Raw genomic sequence first — 14,012 nt, forward strand, 5'->3', positions numbered from 1 at the left:
AAATGAGTAAAAGTTATTTACATGTCACAGAATCAAATGTGAGGCTGTGATTGGTCCACACTGTTTGCGCCACACAAAACTTGACATGGGAAGAAGTGATAGACTAATACTGTAGCGCGAACAGCATTTAACCCTTTATAGGGTGCCATTAGATCAAATGACGACTTTGAGAAAATGTGTGAAACGAATCCAAATTCAGGCTCACTGCCGACATCATTGTGTCAGTCGAGATCAGCTGACCAGCCCCATGGACGTAAATAAAACTCCAGCCTTTGGCTTCATCGATTGAAACAAAACTTTATTACATTTAACCGGTCTTCAACAAACGCACCAATTAGAACATCGAAGTTGGATCCAACCAAGAACATTTCTCCAAATTTCATTTCTGATGATTTTTCTTTTCTCTTCAGGGAAGAGGCAGTCAATGTGACAGTGAAGATAGTATAAAAAAAATTGGCAATGGAAAACATCTAAACATACTACGAAAGAGTACTTGAAGCTAACGAAAGACAACTTGATATTTAACCATGGTTCAGCCTCCTGCTATTAATCAGTCACAATTAAGAGTGTAAGCTCAGTGTAGCGCGTTGCCGTGACGGTCCGAGGGGGGGGGGCGGAGCGAGCAGCGCGGTCGGACCTGTGTGGGCGGGGGCGCCCGTTTGCAGAGGTGCGGAGCCGAGCGGAGGCGTCGTCACGGCGCGTCCAGCTGCTCCAGTAAAGTTCTTCTCCTCTTCTCCAGCTCGCCTTCGCTCAGCTCGCTGCCCGACGTGTCCCAGCCGCCCTGGCACAACGCAAGTCGCACAAAAACTCAGCAACACAATCGTTAACGCACAACGTTACGTGGTGTCTCGCGGCTGTAGGCCGTCAGGGTGACGAGACCACGGCGGGATTTAATGGACGAGTCTCGTTTTCCAACACATTAACATGTGAGGCTCAGCCATCATTAAAGAAACCAAAAAACAAACTCATCACAACAACTAAATGGAAATTACCTCTTCTTTGGGTGCTTTCCTTTTCGGGGACTTCTGTTTCGATTCAGCGCGAGATTTCCCCCGAGACTTGTCGTTCTCTTTATCTTTCTCTGCATCTTTTTCACGCTTCCCATCTCGCTCTCTCCCTTTCTTCTCGTTGTCGGAGTCCGGAGACGCCTGGTGGCCACAAGTGGATTAAACACAGGAACCAGTGAGGGCAACCTCTCGGCTCCTTTCTGCGTACTTACAGACTTGTGACGTCTCTTCTTGGCCTTCTTCTTGTGCTTCTTGGACTTTTTATAGCTTCTCTCTGGTTTCGGGGACAAAACGTTGGCGTCAAAGGTGCATTTCTTCTCGACGGTGAAGTGGTGGAAAACACTCACCGGACTCTCCGCTGGAGGAGCGCTCCGACGGGGATTTGGACTGCGATCGCTTCTTCTTCTTGTGGTATTCCTCCTCTTCAGACTCCGAGCCCTTTCCGAACAAAGAGTGAGTCAGGGAATAAAGCTACAGCAGGTATTTCTCGTCACCGGGTGTTTGCTACTAACCGATCGAGAGCGGGATCGTTTCCTGTGGTGCTTCTTGGACTTCTTCGAGTGCTTCTTCGTCTTGGAGTGGTGATGCTGGCATTCATGCTGGAAGTCAACATGTCATTTTACCTCATTGTGTTGATCACTAATTATTTGACTTCAATCGCCACCGAAACTTACCTCCAAAACATGCATGAAATCTTTGAATATTCGTTTCCTCTCTGACTCCAGAGTCACGTCTTCGAAGGCCGACTCTTTCAGGAACCTCTCTCGGACCTGGAACAGCAACACACCGGTCAGTGCATCAAACTCTTTGAATCGTGGGCGGAGACCGCCGCTGTGCCTCCAAACCAGAGGAAGGTTTTGTGTGCAGGAGACGACGTACTCCCTCCCAGGTCACTTCTGGCTCCAGCGGCGGTGTGGCTTGCTTCAGCATGTTCTTGAACGCAGCTTCTTTCCTCTTCATCTTCCTGGCTTCTTCCTTCTCGCGCTCGCGGTCTCTGGCTTCGGCTTTCTCCAGCAGCTGCAGAGGAAAAGGTCCAAGGATAGCGATTAATGAAAATGTTGCAAGCTCATTCATATAAAACTGGTCTTCAGTAAGACGAGCGCTGAGCCGTGGTGCATGAAGACAAATGTGAGGAAGGCTTACGCTGTTGAAGGCCAGCTTTATATTTCCCGCATCCAGTGTGGTGGCTCGCTTGTCTGAGCTGATGACCGACCCAAAGTCATCGAAGCTGGTGTTGACCTCAACCAGGAAGCCTTTGTCCTGAGGACAGACATGCGATGCATAATCATAACAATTGCTTAAAGAAAAAGCACTAATTACCAAGACTATACTTAAATATAAAAATCTCCAACAGCGTAACAAACAGACATTTACCTTGAGTATATCTTTGATGATTCTTTTTTCATCATGGTAGCGAGCTTTCAGGTCTTCCACGTAGAATTTGAAGAGGTCTAAAGGAGTCGAACCTGCAGGAGACACCGCGTCGTTACAATGCAACTCGTTTCCCATTCAGGAAAGAAAATGTGAATTAGATCCGACGCCGCAAAGCAGAACAAAAAAAACTAGGCTTTAAAACAATGAAAGTATGTGTGAATAATTTAAAAACAAATGTTAAATGAATGCGAGTAAAGAGACGAGAGCAAGCTCATCCAGCATTGATGTGCTCCTGTTCTTCACATGTGTGTGTGTCATGTGCTGCAGAGTGCAGGCCACCGTCACGTGTGTCGTGGGGACATGAGGCGCCACATGTCCTGAGGCCGGCTGTCCTACCCGGCTGGCCCAGCATGTTGGCGAAGCGGATGTCTGAGCTCAGGGTCGGATACATCTCCATCCAGGCGGACATGGAGTGAAGCTGGCCGTGGTCGTGCAGCTCGTCAAGGAATTTCTGAGAGAGAAAACAATTCAGGAATTCTTATCTCAGATATTCAGCAACGAGACGACCGTCAAATCTCGATGCACATTAAACAGAAGTAAATTAGATCCAGAGCTGGTTTTTTGTCTCACCTGGAAGGCTTCTCTGTTTTTGCGTTGCCGTCTTCTTTCTCGAAGGAGAGTCTTCTGTTTCTCTTCTTCCTCCTCCTTCTCCAGCGCCCGGATGTGCTCCTCAAAACAAATAAGGGCGTCTTCCTTGTCCATATCTAAGAACAGAGAACAACAACATCAGCAAGAAGAACAAATACAGGCATGTGAATGGTGCCACTGTCTCAGCAATCTTTTCAAACTGCGAGTTGCTGCAGTCGTACTTTGCAGCTCCTCGTCCTCCGCGAAGGTGGGGTTGTCGAGCAGGTACTGCTGGGCCTCAGACCAGGTGGTGCGGTACGTGACATTAGCCATGTTGTCCAGAATGTTCTTCAGGGCTTCCCAGTTCCTCTTCCTCAGCTGCTTGGCTTGTTCCTGCAAAGACGTGAAAGCGTGCCGACGCTTAACGCCACATCTTCACGGGAGAGGAATTACGCTGCGGGACAAAAGATTCACCTTTTCTTTTTTAGCGAGATAGAACAACACGTCCTCGTAGATCTCCAGCCGGTCTCTCTCGGGAACGCAGCTCCACACTTCAAGCTCAGAAAATATTTGTTCCGCTTTCCTGGAATGGAAGTGAAGATGATCGGCTTTAAGAATACGTTTCACACAAGGAGCCACATGATGGCGACATTTCCCAGCTCAAATTGCCCAGTGACACATCAGCGTCAATCTCTGCACAGTCAGTCACATGAACGGCGGAGAAGAATTGATGCAAGAGCTCCGGGAATATCAATAAAAATGAAAGTAAAGATGGAAGAAGTGGTTCATAATGTTCAGTCGATGCATTCAATTTGCTTGGCTACTTGACAAGCTTGTTAATTACAAGCGCCAGGCGCCGTGATTGATCTCAGTGAGCCTATAAGGACACACCGTCGGGCGGCCGCGCTATCGCTGTCCTGCTGCTGCTCGTCTGTCAGCCCAGATTACAATCCCTGTGCCAGCTGATCTCTGAAACTGGATTATTGTCAAGGTCACCGGTCGATCGTCCGGAAGGATGAAGTGCCCAAGCAAAGAGAAACCTCAAGTCATATGCAGCATCGAGTCCCAACTGCAATGTTCAGGTGTCAAGTGTGTGTCACTCCTCACAGGAAGGATTGAACCAAGTAAAAGTCTTAGTGAGTAGAAAACGTGTGACGAACGGCAGTGCGACAGCTCAGAGGTTAAGCGCAGGCCACTGATGTTGTAACTGTGTGATGGCGTGATGCAAAAGCCACACATGACCTTTTGTTGATCCAATCTGCATAATCATATTGACAATTCAGGGAAACGCCAATCAATGCAGGGAAAAAACACACATGTTCACCGCGACACTACTGTAGCGCTCACTTGTATCTGGTGGTGGACGTCATCTTGTCGTGGTTCTCCAGGAATCTCTGGAAAGTCTCTTTGGACTCCTTGTATTTGATCCTGGCCTCCTCCTTCTCTTCCTTCTCCGTTTGGACTTTGTAGGCATTGAATGCTTGCTTCTTTTCACTCAGTTTAGGAAGTGCACTGTGTGGATAAGAGAAAGAGGGAGATCTGAAGTCAGAGATGCTGCTTATCTACTATTGTCGGTAAATGGGATGAACTCCAGCCAGGAGGATGCGGTACCTGTAGCGAGGATCATTGATTATCAATTTCATGGCCTGTTCCCAGGAGGAGTTTGAAGAGACGCCCTACAAATGCAGAAAATAAAATAAAATCACATCAACTTCAACCAAATATCTTAAATCACTGTCCAAATTACATAGCATACTAAACAGCAAATGCAATACAATTAGCTTTGTATGAAAAACACAGAATAGGTGGAGGAATAATGCTGCTTTGGTTTGCTTAAAGTCAACACACACTCTTAATTACTAATAGATGCTGGTTAAGTGGTACAGAGTGGCAATAATTTAAGAAGGACTTATAGAAGTGGCTTTTCCGAGGGAGTGACTGTCATCCATTATGAACCGGTTCCACTACCTGCCTCTGCATTGTCAGTGATTGTAACTCACTGAGGCGTGCCACTTTCTCTTACTGTCCTAATCCAAGATGGCCCCCGGCCTTTGATCCAATAAAGCTAATCATAAAGACAGAGGAATAAGGATCTTTCAGGGAATGGCAAGCAATCTCAGAGGAGAGCTTTGTGCACAAAATTAAAAAGCATCCAAATATAGCCGCATTCAAGGTTGGTGTCGCCGGGCGGCCGTGTCACAAAGAATGTCACTGCATGTCCACGGCAACAGCAGGTGAAGCTTAGCGGAGACCTCCCAGGGGCTCACGGGGAGGAATAGGGATTAGATCCAGATCAGAATGTTAAACACATCGGGCATTATCAAAGACCGTGGTGGTAAAAACACGGTTGGGGAAAGAAAGAAAGAAAGAAAAAAAAAAGGTCACATGTTGTTTACATGTGTTGTAAGTAACACTATCAGGATCAACAACAACTCAGACTATCTTCAATCAGAGGAGCCCCCAAATAGAGTAAGAGCAGACACTTTGAACTCGTGAAAATGCTGCGACGCGTCGTCACAAGAGTAATTCTTTTGATGTGCATTACAGCGAAGCCTTGTCTCTCGGCAGAAACAGAGAAAGGTGACTAAAGAGACAGTAGAGCCCGTTGCCTGCAGCGAGTTCAGCGCCGCCATAAAATCCCTCGGCAGCCAGACTTACCTTCTCCTTGAGCAGCTCTTTAAAAGCCTGCTTGGCCTCCTCTTTTGTGTTCCACTTGTAGGTTTTCTTCTGAAGTTCAGGCCGTTCTTCTTTTACGACTTCAACACTGAGAACAAAGGAAGACACCATCGACTTAGTTGTGTAAAAATAAAAAATAAATATTTCAGACAGTGGGGATTTATCACACCGACACACACACACACACACACACATATATAAAACAGCCAACAATGCTTTCATTTTCCTGTCTTAAGACATATGATTTAAACCTCATGTCTCGAGACAGTCCCTCCCTGTGTCAAACCCTGGGCTACTTTTAGTGATTTAGAAAACTCCTGGCCTGAAAAACAGTACAATGTTTAGTGGGGCTCCATGCAGCAGTGAAAAATTTTGTGGGAGAAGGAGATAGAAGGTGACAGTGGAACAGCTCAGGCAACCGTTTACATTTTGATAAGAAACATGTCACTTGACATTGAAACCGGTCAGAACCACATCCGTTTCCAGCACAACTACAGTAAAGTAAATCAGAGCAAGCAAATATAGAAGAGGTCTTCCATGTCAACATGTCAGAGTATTACACAGTAGCGGTTCTCCAAACTCTCACGACTACAGACGGGTTTGGTTTGACCTGATATTCTGTGGTACATGTGGAGGGTAAAAGCAGCACATCAATTTTGTACAATTTCATGTTTTATTCCCGACTTGGATTACTATGAAAAGATGGCGATGCACATTTAGAACACTACAAGAATATTTCTTTATGCAAGACTGCTCCAGCTCATTTGGATATAGTAATCTACATGACTTAATTAACATTTCATTCTTTTCACCATACACCTTTCATTACGAAGACGCTATGATCTGAATGTGGTTGCAGATTTGTGTCAATCATGTGGTGAAACGCCAGCGCTGTGCTCCAGTTACACGTTACTAAAAATTCTCCTATTTGTTGTGACTTTTATTGAGCTCAATGCAAACTATTCTCAGTCCATGTAGAGATCCACAATACGACGGAGTGCGCCCTGTGCTGTGCTACAGCGACATGAACCAAAACTTCAGTGTGTCTTGTGTTTGCTGAAGTGCTCACACAGTTTAAACAAGGGCCCATCACTGTTTACCTTGCCGTGCCCTCTGCGACTGCTGTACTCTCGGAGGAAGCCACAGGTGCATCCACGGTCTTGACCTCAGCTGTGTGATGCACGGCTGGCTGAGACAGGTGCTCCTCTGAGACCACTGTCGGAGTTTCCACCTCCATTGCCGTTGCCATAGTCGCTATATTATCGGTTTGCACCGTTGGAGCTACAGCACTTCCAAGAGCTGCTGCTGCTGCTGCTGCTGCCGCCACCGCATCGGACGTTCTGAAAGCAGACCGTGTTGATGAACATCAGTTTCATCACCGCACAGGGGAAACATTTTTAATAACTGTTGTATTTGTTCACAATATATAGCAGCGTGACCAGCACCAGAGGGTAAACAGGAAGTTCCTTACCCATTCTCCTCTGCTTTGATCATTACTGAAAGAGACAAAGGAAGAACTATGAGGATTCTTGTTTGTATTTCAAAGTACGTATCAGATGAGTGACTGGTGCAGATATGGAAGAATTCAAAGGACCAACACATTCTATTGTATTTATGCTCCCTTAAGTCTGTACGTACCCTCTAATTGCATAAAGTAATTGATTGAACAAGCAAGCAGCAAACCATTATTCATGCTGTTAAAAGCTTAGCCACAGACAGTAACAAGGCAGAGTATGGAACATCACTGCCTTTCTCAAGACCGGCATAATGTCATCAGGCAGCAGCACTTTACCTTCAACATCCTCCAGCTCTTTGGGTTTGGTCCATCTCGACTCTTTTGTCTGGGAGTTGTAGTAATAAGGCTTCCCTGTGTCTGACTTGTACTCTTTCCAAGGGCATTTGGACAACATTTGCTAAAAAGGGAAACAAAGCCGTGAAAATAAATTAGCGGCAATAAACTGCGGTGAGTAAACTGGTGAAATACAATAAACCGAGAAAGCAACATTTTAACATTTTACAGTGTGTAAGTAATAATCTTACAAAACCTTGTTTATGTTATTGTTATATAAGAACATCTGGGGCGTGACACATTTACAATTTATCTAATGGTGGCTGTCCCTGCTGAACATCGGGTTACACTGATGCTGCTCATAGAGAACATGGATGTAAATACGTCTGAATAAAAAGTGCCTCTTCACAGCTGCTTCATAAGCGGATAGCAAACACGTTATGTAAGTGATAAAAGATTTGCACCTCTGCAGGAGATTTGAGATCCTCGGGTTTCTCCCATGTGGACTGCTTGGTCTCGGTGTTATAATAGTAGGTCTTCCCATCCAGTGATTTGTGCTCCGTCCACAGGGATTTCTGAGGCAAACAACAACAAGACTGGAATCAGCCACTTCATTTTATTTCTTTGTATCTGAAATCCATTTGCAGTCCCTGGTTAATATCATTAAGTTGTTCACACATCCTGTCGGTATGCACCAACCTTCTTCGGCTGTTCATCCTGTGGGGATCCATTAGTTGTACTCTGCAGAGACGAGCAAATAGGAGGTTGACAGACGGCCGTTACACAGAAGACACAAGGCAAATTATAAAAAAAACATGGATGACGGCACAAAACTGTCAAAATTAGTAAACATGCAAACTTCTGCATGTGACTGCAAATTGTGGTAAAACTTACAGATGTTCCAGGAGCAGCAGCTGTGTGAATAAAAAGAAAGCGGTCAAACGTACTTCTGATGAAGACAAACATACAAAGTGTGGTTTTTTTTTATACTAAGCTTACCTGTGGAGTCGACGCCAGGCTGTAAGAGGAAAAGACAATGTTATTACTCAATCATTTACTCTATGAATCAATGTTGAAACAGGAGATTCACATCGACATGCCTCTACCTCATCATCAGTAACAGACTTACGATGCACAGTGGATTGGAACTGACAAAACTAACCTGATTATTGCATGAGTGTCACAGAAAAGTGCAGCATGTCAGTTTGCATAACTCTCCCTAAAAGTAAAAATAAACAACCCAAAATAAAATGGTTGAGAAAGGAGTTTCATCTCATCTTTCTTTTTGTACAAGTTAGCGCTCTCAACTCGCAGCAAAAACACCCCCAGTCGACTTTATTCTTGTGTGTGGACGTTGCTTATTCCCCCTGTGTGCGAGTTTGTTTTCTGTGGGCAATCCTTTGTCCTCCCACAGTCCAAAAACACGCAGGTTAATTGGTAAACCAAAAATTGCCCATTGCTGATTGTGAGCGTGTGCTGGATGTCTCTCTGTGTTTGCCCCTTAATGGACTGGTGACCGGTTCAGGGTGTACCCTGCCTTCACTCATGGTTAAATGGCTACGCTGAACAAGTAAAGCAATAGAGTAAAAAAAAAACTAAAAACTGGATGGATAGATAGTTCTCCTATGGTTCTATTAATTACTTGGTTCAATTTACCCAAAGTACCTCCAATTTGCTCGTCTGTGTTGCTTACATGGAAGCCACTATCGTGTGTGTGTGTGTGTGTGTGTGTGTGTGTGTGTGTGTGTGTGTGTGTGTGTGTGTGTGTGTGTGTGTGTGTGTGTGTGTGTGTGTGTGATCATGAAAAATGTGTTGAGACAGCTCAAGCGGAGTAATGCTCTAAATAGGTTTTCTTCCACTCAGTTTTTCACGTGAGGTGAAACCTCTCACTCAGCATACACACTCTACTATGAAAAGCTAATTATCTATTATCATTTGATTTCAGAAGCACCCTCCTTCCCTCTTTTGGTAATATTTTATATCCTATCAATATAAACTATGTTGCTCAATTGTGCCATTAATCTTGGGTTGTAACAGTCATTCCCAACTGAACCAAACCAAAAATGTGAGAAGTGAAGTCACGCTGTGACCACGTGTTAAATCCAATTTTAATCTGTGCTTTGCATCTAAGTCGTTTCATTCCAATCTGTGAATGACGAGTCTCCTTTTTTTTAAATTTAAATAATGAAATCATCAATTTGTCAGAAGCACAAATGCTACTTGGAAATGTAAAAAATCAAAAAAACATTTTTTTGAATTCCCCCCAAAACCCAGGCTAATAATTTAGGAATGGCACAGGTTCTAGTGCATCTTTAAAACCGTGTGATGCTGTGCACAGGTGAGAAATGTCGTGAGGAAAGTTACCGGTCCCGTTGGCTGTACAGCAGCAGCTGGTATGCGAGGAGGCATCATCATCCCGGGCATCATAGGCGGCATCATGCCTGGCATCTAATAAAAGAAACATCATGAAATATTCATGCGACATTTCCATACGACCAGGAGAAGGCAGGCAGTATTAAGACCCAGTGTGAAGCGGGGTGTCGGTGAAGGTTGCTCGCGACTGAGGGGTGAAGGTGAGACGAAGCCGTGTCTGTTCAGCTTATCCAACACTGTGATTCCACAGCTTGTGATCAGAGTAGCAGCAACGCAAGCGTACTTACACAACATCACCACCTTTCTTAGACACGACGACACCCTGATCAAACACCCGTCCCAAGATTACACCTATTTATGTACGACAGCTTCATAACTTGCTTTAGAATGTGACCGATTAGTCCTGAATGAATAAACACATGAATAGACTAAACATGTAGCCACTTCAGAAGCCTCTAATAAGTAAAAAAAAAAAGAAGAGGGGAATACCAAAAAGAAATAAGATTTTTGTTAATTCGCACCTACAATACCCAACGATATCCACATTTGTACAGCCATGTGAAAAAGACAAGAAATGGTGAAAAGATATTTTTAGCAACCAGTTAAGTCTGAGAAACAAAACTTCAGTTTAATTCAAGCCAGTTTTCAAACAAGTGACAGCAAAAACACGCGTGATGTGATTAAATAATCCTTGCACACACAACAAAAAAGACTAAATGTCTATAGCAAATCTGTGCAAACCCAATGTCAGTCTCTAAATGCTTCTGGATATTTTTCTCATTTGCTTTTATGGATTTGCTCTAACAGAACGTTATCAATTTACCCCAATTTAATGTAATTGTTTTCCTGACAGCTTTTGTCTGCTTATCATCTCCAGCTCACAAATTGTGAATTAATCAAGCGTACTCTCAATACACTTACTGAGTGTTTAATTTAGCCAATTCATTGTTACCGAATATCTTATTTCTTTTAGGCTTAGTTTCTTTGGATGAAGATTTTTACTATAACGAGAGTGATACATTATAGTCACTATGATTGTTATTGACTAGGACTTCTTGATGAATGTTATGAGCATTTTTTCCATGGGGATCCACCTCAAAAACTCAAAACAAAAATCTAATTTCAGCGAGGAATATAACGACACTTTATGGAAAAGAGGCTGAATTACTTTTGTTGTGATTGCTCTTATTTGAAAACAACAAGCAGGCTTCTTTATATGGGTTTAATCTGTGAGTTTTATTTTCAAGACAAGAGAAAAGTAAAGTGTTTCTCTTTCTTTGTTTAGCAAATAGATGTATTGATTAGCTTTTATACCTGCCAGTGCAATTTGTCTATGACGGAAGATATATTAACACGTGAATGTTATTATGGCCACAGCAATTAGGACAAAAACATATACAAATTAATATCGCTAACGGGCTGAGAGAACAATTAAATATTGGCATTTTCTTCAAGCACCCAATATTGTGCATCTCTTCAGATATCTGTGCATGAGCACAATACAACAAAAGACGAGACATGTAAAAGTCACGTGGCACTGAAACTCACGTCACGCTTGATTGTTGCAAAGCTGCTCATGAGAAACTTGCGCTGCTTTGAAGACTCAATAAGAAGCCATTTGAGCGAGAAACAAGGCTCACCTGTCCCATTGGTGGCGCCCCCATCGGCGGCATTATGCCTGGGGGGATTATACCGGGCGGCATCGGTGTCATGCTGGGCGGTCGTTGTGCCATTGGAGGCATTCCAATGGGAGGGAAGTGAGGCGGTATTCCTGGTGGTCCCATCTAAACACAGGGTGAGAAAGGGGTGAAAAAGATTTAATAAACCAGAATCGTGGACCTATAAATTTGACCAGTTTTAGTTTATTCAACCCTGCAGGATGATTAGCAGCAAAAAGTTGCTTCTCAAAAAAAAAAAAAAAAAAAGTCTCTGTTCGCGACTTACAAATGAGGGAGGTATTCCTGAGGGCAGTACACCTGGATAAGGTGGCGCTTGACTCGGGCCACTATTAGCCTCCGATGAAGACTGTCATGAATAGGAAACACCACAGAGTTAGTGAACTCACATAAGCCAGTGGTGTAAAGTTGTTTTTTTTTTTTTTTTTTTTTTAATAAGACGTATTTAAATCAGAATTATTTCTGAAATATAAGAGTCAATGGTGTTCTTGAGATTTAAAATAAAAAAAATTTTTTGGGCAGCTGCATGCACAATCCAAGTTATAGTAGGGTCAGTTAATCAATTAGCTTGTTGAAAATGTTGAATAAAACGGAGGCCATTTCGTTCATATCCTTCCCATTATGTGTAATAAACCCTAACACTTGATCATTTCAGACAGGTTAATCCTTTTGGGTTCATTTACAATCCTTTTTGGTAATAGGCAGCATATCTGTTGGTTGTGGCGGTTGATGGCAAGCAATGTGACAAGCAATGTTACACGTTAACAACATAACCAATTGTTTGTACAATATTAATAATAAATATCAGTAGCCAACTCCATTTGTTAGCTCTTCGGGAAATACATAATTGCATATGTACACTGTATATCTATCAAACCCATAAATATTTACCATCAGTATTTTCAAACAGCAGCATCGTCCCACCATAGAGATCCAGTTTTCATGTTAATTTGTATTTGTGTACTTGTGTTACACATCAACATAGAATAATTAACATGTTTAATCCTAAACGATTGCTCCGCTGCAACATAAGCATAAGTACATGTACATCAACAGAAAATTGAAAAGTTCCATCAAAATCTAAAATTTATGACACTTTGAATCTGTATTGATTTCATTGTAGTCTCACACAAACATGTGCTTTAAGTGTTTGACATGCTAAACCTATTAATCTGATTATGAGACCAATTGCTTCCATACAATCGCCCCTTCATGGAGATTCTGTGAGATATCAAAACGTTTTGCGAGATGAGATTTTTGGATTCGATAAGAATTCTAGATATCGCAGCTAAAATATCTATGTTGTACTACATGATACACCATGAATATATCTTCCAGCTCTGGTGAAATGAAATACAAGTGACAAAATGTAAAAGCAACTTAACTTTAACCGAAGAACGTCATTACATATTTGTTAAATAACACACCTGGCACATGAATTCTCCTCTGGGATTAATTGAGTATTTATAATGAATTCTAAATCCATTATTTATAGTAATTTCTCAAATTTTATAAACTGTTGTATCATTTGACAGAAGATGGGGAGAATTAGTGTCTGACTGTCCTGAAACATTGGCTTGTAAATGACTATGTTAAACATGTTAAAACCAAATAACTCAACTCAACGTTTTTATTCATTTTTAAGTTTTGAGGATTTCAATGTGGGTACAAAGTTATACTTCCAGAATAATTCCTGGTCCCCCAGTGAATCGATGATTTCCCAGTTATGTTGTACTTTGTCCGAAGCAGGAGTTTCTCAGCAGTGTACACATTTACCGACATTTTAAAAGCGAGGGTAATTAACTTTGTGAAGGTTGTGGTTTGAGTTGAATGAAATATGTCTAAATCCTGGAACATCGCCTGGTAACATGCTATTAAACAAACTAACTTCACACATGTATGGATACATACTTGTATGATTAACGTTTAGAATTATAAAGTCATTCTGAGCAACATAAAGACGTTGAGCACGATTAACAAAAAAGACTAGTGAAGTAACATCTTTCCCTTTCGGTGAAGCCATTCACATCCAGGATTTAGTCTGCACCACTGCATTATGCCGCTAAGTTAGCCCCATGCTAACGCGAGCTGCTAACCGGCGGCTTAGAGCGTCTAACATCAATATACTGTGATTCAGGCTTAAGAGTGGCTGCTAATAACGCTGGAAAAGCTGGAAACAATCAGAAATCTACTTTTGGTGGGTTTCGTCCATAACGATAAAATAATTATTTTCTTTGAAACAACCACACTCACCATGTTGACGAGACAGTCGGCGAGCACCCCCGACTGGTTTGGGCACGTCTCAACAACGAGCCACCTGATTGGTTCAGCTCAGGGTGAACGTTGAAAGGTCAAATGTTAAGTCTCTGCAGAATCCTACTGCGTGAGAAATACGCATAAATGCGCAACAACGTTCGGAAACGATCCGCAAAATACCTGAACGATTTCAAAATTAATTTAGCAGCGTCTGTCTAATAGGATGATAGAAAA

At 42.7% G+C, this 14,012-nt stretch overlaps 1 protein-coding gene across 1 annotated transcript; it reads right to left on the reverse strand.

Annotated features, from left to right (window-relative positions):
- Window positions 1-287: 287 nt before the first annotated feature.
- Window positions 288-13,791, reverse strand: prpf40a (PRP40 pre-mRNA processing factor 40 homolog A). Its single transcript, XM_080498391.1, has 27 exons — window positions 13,776-13,791; window positions 11,791-11,871; window positions 11,487-11,630; window positions 9,838-9,921; window positions 8,473-8,491; window positions 8,368-8,387; window positions 8,173-8,214; window positions 7,938-8,048; window positions 7,477-7,597; window positions 7,156-7,180; window positions 6,785-7,024; window positions 5,667-5,772; window positions 4,620-4,684; window positions 4,356-4,520; window positions 3,483-3,591; window positions 3,251-3,401; window positions 3,012-3,145; window positions 2,778-2,892; window positions 2,382-2,473; window positions 2,151-2,267; window positions 1,887-2,024; window positions 1,682-1,777; window positions 1,520-1,606; window positions 1,355-1,445; window positions 1,220-1,281; window positions 993-1,148; window positions 288-781 (listed from the first exon to the last, which is right to left on the reverse strand). The coding sequence occupies exons 1-27, from the start codon at window positions 13,776-13,778 to the stop codon at window positions 692-694; spliced, it is 2,664 nt and encodes an 887-aa protein (XP_080354517.1). The 5' UTR covers window positions 13,779-13,791; the 3' UTR covers window positions 288-691.
- Window positions 13,792-14,012: the final 221 nt, after the last annotated feature.

This window comes from Blennius ocellaris (genome assembly GCF_963422515.1).
Source record: "Blennius ocellaris genome assembly, chromosome: 6".
Taxonomy (NCBI): Eukaryota; Metazoa; Chordata; class Actinopteri; order Blenniiformes; family Blenniidae; genus Blennius; species Blennius ocellaris.